The sequence below is a fragment of the Colletes gigas genome, unplaced genomic scaffold, assembly GCF_013123115.1.
Source record: "Colletes gigas isolate AHSC1104 unplaced genomic scaffold, ASM1312311v1 Colletes_gigas_Sc00010, whole genome shotgun sequence".
In the NCBI taxonomy this organism is placed as follows: domain Eukaryota; kingdom Metazoa; phylum Arthropoda; class Insecta; order Hymenoptera; family Colletidae; genus Colletes; species Colletes gigas.
The window spans coordinates 8,065,926-8,072,254 of NW_025106639.1; the positions used below are offsets into that span (position 1 = coordinate 8,065,926).

The 6,329-nt window shown below is 29.8% G+C and overlaps 2 protein-coding genes and 1 non-coding gene across 3 annotated transcripts; all 3 read right to left on the reverse strand.

The window, feature by feature from the left end:
* Positions 1-376: 376 nt before the first annotated feature.
* Positions 377-2,579, reverse strand: LOC122397966 (peptidyl-prolyl cis-trans isomerase D). The gene is made up of 6 exons (XM_043397496.1): positions 2,267-2,579; positions 2,025-2,162; positions 1,646-1,944; positions 1,437-1,571; positions 1,109-1,363; positions 377-1,033 (listed from the first exon to the last, which is right to left on the reverse strand). Exons 1-6 carry the CDS (start codon positions 2,349-2,351, stop codon positions 815-817), a joined length of 1,131 nt encoding a protein of 376 aa, XP_043253431.1. The 5' UTR covers positions 2,352-2,579; the 3' UTR covers positions 377-814.
* A 606-nt stretch (positions 2,580-3,185) lies between these two features.
* Positions 3,186-3,257, reverse strand: Trnaq-cug. Its single transcript has one exon. It is a non-coding gene; the product is annotated as a tRNA-Gln (tRNA).
* Positions 3,258-3,530: 273 nt separating this feature from the next.
* On the reverse strand, positions 3,531-5,873 carry LOC122397967 (NEDD4 family-interacting protein 1-like). Its single transcript, XM_043397497.1, has 6 exons — positions 5,714-5,873; positions 5,131-5,280; positions 4,927-5,067; positions 4,708-4,831; positions 4,456-4,641; positions 3,531-4,361 (listed from the first exon to the last, which is right to left on the reverse strand). The coding sequence occupies exons 1-6, from the start codon at positions 5,738-5,740 to the stop codon at positions 4,258-4,260; spliced, it is 732 nt and encodes a 243-aa protein (XP_043253432.1). The 5' UTR covers positions 5,741-5,873; the 3' UTR covers positions 3,531-4,257.
* Between the last annotated feature and the right edge of the window lie 456 nt (positions 5,874-6,329).

The following is a 6,329-nucleotide window of genomic DNA, read 5'->3' on the forward strand; positions in this document are numbered from 1 at the left end:
AAAAGTATTTAAATGTAATAAATAACTGTTGTTCTAAGAATATTAATGTAATGCCAGAAACTACATATGAGCTCCTACTGAAACCATACCATAATATTTATTTTGTGTGACATGTTCTATCATGATGTGTCACATAAAAGACATTTTAATGCTCAGGCTTGTTAAGAACTTGATATAAGTGTTTAATAAATGAGCATACACTGAATATTTGTTTACAGTAATATTTACTTTTATGTAATTGATTGATTCTTTTTATTACATTTCTGTTGTTTCTCACATTACACATATATTTTACTTGACATATCAAAGTACTTACAAAATTTGATAAAAAAAATGTTACATATAATAAAATATGTAAAAGGAAAATTCACTATACTTCACATATTCTTTTAATACAAATTAACACTTAACAAAATATATACAAAAAAGTATATTTTTAACATTGTCTAATAAATATCTATAAATTGGCGTATTTTCGGCGTGTTAATGGCACGGTGTCATTGAAACCCTAAACGTAGATCGATGACGGATGATCAATAGTGGGGATAAAACCTCGCTTAACCCTTTTGTTCCCTATACTTAGAATTTCATGTTTTTAATGTTATAAGTAGAGAGAGTTTAATCAGTGATAAAATACAAAAATTAAATGATATATGAAGACATATATCATGTATTTAATAAATTTACAAAATTTATTAAATATTATTAGTGTTTTATGTAAAAATAATAATGTATGTTTCTTTTTTAATTTGAAATATTTATATCAAAACGTTTTACTATATTTACAGACTTGTTATGAAATATTTTTTTTTTGTTATTTGAACATTCTTTGACACGATGCTTTTTCAATTGCTAAATATGAATTCATAACTTTTTTAACCTTTTCTATTTCCATTAAAATATCCTTATTATTTGGAGATACTAACAAGGCTTGTTTTAAGTCCCTTAATCCTAAATCATATTCATTTAACCCCATATATGCTTGACTTCTGCGAAATAACGCTTTATTATTGTTCTTATCAAACTGCAAAACCTAAGTGCAAAATCAGTATTAAGTAACAGTTCAAATTGTTCATGTAGTATATACATACATACAACGAAAGCTCACCTCTGCACATAACCTCAATGCCTCACGATGTTTCTTTGTTTTTAATTTAACAGCTGCAAGATTAAGCAGCAGAGCCATTCTAGTATTCCCCACAGATTCATTGGATGAATCCGGTATATCCACTGTCTTGGTCATCCAATTGTAGTAGCGAATTGCTTTCTTATATTTCTTGCCTGCATCCACATAATTCTTTTGTGAAAAATAATTATTTCCGGAAACTTTTATCTTCCTAATAACCTCCATTATATACTTGTACTACAAATATTCATGAACGTTGTTAGAAAACTATTTCATTCTGAAGGACATATTTGTAGAATTTGGTACTTGCATCCAATCTTTTGTTATCCACACTATAATCCCAATCTTCTGGCCATGGAGCAAAAACATCTTCTGTGCCATCATTTTCTTCTAAATCCCAATCTTGACCTTCTTTCAATTCTCCACAATTGATTATGTGTATTTTCTATAGTAAACAATACTGAACTCAGAATTATTTAAAGTACTAAAAAAAAAACAGAGTGTAAAGTTCATCTTTACCTCTAGTGGTACATCCTTTAGTATATTCACTTGAGATACTTCCAATATTACACCCATTCCTTTCAAAACTTTCCCAAAAACTACATTGGTATTGTCTAAATGTGTACTAGCAGAAATAGTAATGACAAATTGTGAACTGTTGCTATTAGGGTAACCCTCATTTACCATACTCAATAACCCCCCTGATGTATGAGAAATTTTAAAGTTTTCATCTTCAAATTGTGTTCCATATATACTCTCTCCACTCGTTCCATCAAAATTTATTATGTCCCCACCTTGGATCATAAATTGTGGTAACACTAGAGACATATAAATAATGATTCATTAACAACACATCTTATATTATCTTTACTGATTATTGCAAGCCCTTTTGTTATACCTTTATGGAATATTGATCCTTTGTAATGCAATCTTTTGCCATTGATTCCAATACCTTTTTCCCCAGTGCACAATGCACGAAAATTTTCTGCTGTTCTTGGTACAACATCTTTAAATAGCTCTATTACAACTCTTCCAACTACGTTGCAGTAACATAAATTAAATTAAAATTAATAAAATATTCTACTTAAGCCAAAATTGTCTAGTATTTCTTCATTATTATGATTTTATGTAATACTTTACCTTTCTCTGATTCTACTGCTATATCTAGAAAAACAATTGGATTGTCTTTGTTATTAATATGCTGATTTTTTAACGAATCTTCCATATCTTATTTGCTAAATATGAAATTTTGTATTAAAATGTTTACTTGTAACCACTGTCACAGATGAAATATCGTCTCACACGATTCGTCTGTGTACTTTACTACTACATAGAGCGTATTGTATAGGAATAGGAGTAATCTAACCAACTCTAAACTAGGGATGTTCGATTCTGAAATCGATTCTGCTACGAATCGATACTCGTCTAGCCCTTCGTAAAGCATAGACTTCGTTTTTCTTTCGTTCTATTAGAATTTAGCTTGGAATTCTTTCTTCTTTTTGCAGTAAAAGTAAGTAATCTTACTAGATATTTCACAGTTTTCTCTTGGACAAAAAGAAATTGTAAAATACATCAGACTATTTATTCTTTGTTAATGATTGTTGCCAGTTAGTATCCGCCAATTGTGAAGAATGCTCGTTGCAACAGAAAGCTTATTTATTATGGTTGACGATCGCAATCGAGACCGGATTAAGGCTTTTCAGACCCGGGGCTAAAGAACGATCGAAGGCCTTGATAAATAATTTGCATAGTAGAGGTACAAATTACATTTTTCATATAAAATTTCATTGTCTTTGATAAATAAATTTCAGGAACTCTGAGAATCGATTATACATATTTATTAAATCATTGTGCTGCCCTCTGCCACAATGCATACACACAGGCACACATACATTGCTTGAGTTTAGTTACAAATTTTTTACTTAGCAATTGAAACTAATTTGAACAATAGATTTTATAAATGGTGCATCACAAATTAATGTAGAAGTATTTTTAACGTTTAATTAAAAGTAAAAAATATTTTAGTTCCTTCAACATTTTTGAATTAGTAAAAAAGTTAAGGTCCCACCGAGATTTGAACTCGGATCGCTGGATTCAGAGTCCAGAGTGCTAACCATTACACCATGGGACCTTTTGACAAATTCCTTTATCAATATTATGTATATATAAAAATAGTTAATATAAAAAAAAAATTACTCTTAAAGTATTATAAATAACTTTATATATTCGATCTTTGCAATATATTCTGTTTAAATGATTTAGCATTACATTTATATTAATGTGGAAGGAAGTAATATATTAACGCATGTATGAATAGAAAACATAAGACACATTAATTTTTTATATTGTTGTAATAAGTATAACAATGAAGTTTTTGACAGTATAACATATAATGTATATCGCTTTGCAATAATTTTTTTTGTTGTTTTTTTTTATACATTTATATGTGTGTGTACATATAAATACATATATACATACACATTGTACATATATTTTATAAGATTAACTTAGATCTTTAAATCGATAAGAATTGTCTCTATAAATTATAGTAATATACAAACAAGCAATTCGGATTATCAGTACACAGATCATGTATAATCAAAATTCTAAAAGCTTATCTAACACTAGAGTGTATTACACAATATCACTATTACAACTCTTACTCTTTGATACCTGTTTGAGAACAGTGATTATATGCTTCCTTTTTCAAAATAAATTTTTGTACTTGTAACACCAATTTTATAAGTAATAAACTTACATATATACGTGAGACGTTAAGAAGCTTCGTGTTTAAACGGACAACACGTAAATTAACAATATTTCACATTGTTCGTACTATTTGAGCAATAAAAATTTACATTTTACTTTATCTGTGTAGTAACACATAAAAGAATGTGCAAATACTATCTTATGTTTTCTCTTTACTTTGTCTCAGTTATTTCACATATAAGCGAATTTGGCTAATAGTCTCAATAATTTTAATAACTTTATTCTCTAGTAATAGAATAATATGTAGCCAATATAAAGTAACGTCTTTAAAGGGTGTGGATTATATATTATACAAATACAACCCCAAATAGAAATGCTGTTTGTTCTAAAGCCAAGTTAAATAAAAGTGTAGATTTAGTGGCTTAATAAAAAAAAAGTAAACGTTCTTGAGCACTTCCGGGCAATAGTCTCCAACCACGTTTAATGTTCAAATATTGAATAATTGCCCGTGTACAAATCAAAATACCTGAAATCAAATATAGAACATTACTTATGACATTCTTAATGTCTTGATATAAACAATCCGATTTTAACTATAGTACACATAAAGAAATACAAACCAAATCCTATTATTAACCACCACAGCCATGAATTTTCACGCGATGCAAGGTCAGTGGAATGTTTAACGATCAATGTCCACTTTGTCAATGATAAGCCAAAACCAGATAATGCTCCATATCGCGATGCAATCGTGTGACAAAAGCACATCAGAAGTAGAAATCCAATCCAATTAAATAAAAATGCAACTGCAATAAATAACAAACATATATTTAGGACTGTCGTTAGAAAGATAAAAAAATGTTACAACTTACCCAAAAATGCTGTAAAGAACATAAAATCAGTACCAAGTAAATCACTTTCTGAATCTCCTTCTGCAGCTTCAGTATCTACAGCAAGAATTGCTACAGGTTGCTGTAATGCTCCAAGTTGGGAAAACTATGACAACAATAGTATTCAACGATATAATATACATCTAATTTCTGCAAGCGTGCATACTGTTATTGATCTGTATAAATATTGTATAAAATTACTGTGCGTATATCAGGATGATGTTCCCCTTGTAAAGTTTTTTCACGTTGAACCTCTTCGTAACTGGGTAATTTTGTAGCTACTTCGTAAGGTGGAGGAGCTGAAAAATCTGCGTTTGGAGGTGGTATTTCGTCTCCTTCAGCCTATAATCATCTTGTTAATAAAACAATTTTTTTGAGACATACAGAAATAAATTTATATCATACCATTCGATGGTCAATCGAAGTTTGGGCTGTAGCAATGTTTCCATAGCGATTGATCATATCATTTTGTATAATTGGTAATGACACAGTTAACGTAGGTATTTCATTTTGGGTCACTGGTTCTCCATTTGTGTCACTGTTTGTATGTGAAGGCTAAAATTTAATTATAATTGCTTACATTGAAGGTTTGTTATTAGCAAATGTAACCAATTACTTGAAAAGATCATGTCTTTTTATGTAAGTGGCAAAATGAAATCATGTGTTGCTGGTAGTACATTGTTAAGGAGATTAAAACAATATGACACTGTTTATATTTTATTTAGCTTTTAATATCAAATTGCATTTAAAAAAAACAATTGTCAATCGGCGAGAACAACGTTTTTTAGCGGCTTTTATGTGGCAATGTTCGTGTACCATTTGTATTCCAATACATGGCGATATTATTTAGTGCATGTAACATCTATTCACTAAACAAAATATATTGGGATTTGGCTGTTGTCAATGGATTGTTAACTGACCAGTATTGTCTTTGCAACATCACATATGAACAATATTTATCATGATCCGTAGCGTTTACAGAACATACCATATTGTAACGAATATTACTGTCCATTTCTGACGAAATCTATACGAAGCGCGTGTAAATAATTCTAATTTCGTGCAATAAATGAAAAAATACTGTTTCTGTACGTAACGCTGCTTTCTAAGGCAACAAAAGTTCTTAGAATCGATGGCTGACAGCTGGCTAGGCTGTACCGCCGTGGCAGTAGATGTCTTTCTAACATCACGTTTATTATTTTCAGTACTTCTCTAAGCAATTTAAATTTATCGTTATTTGCTGGTAAGATAAGTTTCTTAATTTCTTGAAATTTCTGTTCCCTTACGTTCTGAATAAATATTACAATTGTTTATTTTAAATTTAATATAGGGGGAAAGTAAAGTCGGAAACTGAACCTGATTGGTCATATGCGAATTACCATTGGAAATCAGGTTATAGGACGGGAGTGTAACAAACCGGAATTTTTCTTCCTACCGGAAGTGTAAAATTAGTAATTAATAAAAAATTTGTACTATAATTTAATTAAAAAACATTACAGTCTTTTCGAGTAATAAGCAACTATATATTTATAAGAATCATGTCGCTATGCAAAAGTGTAGATAATAAAGAGAGATGCTCGTTTGATTCACGACCATTGGTGGGG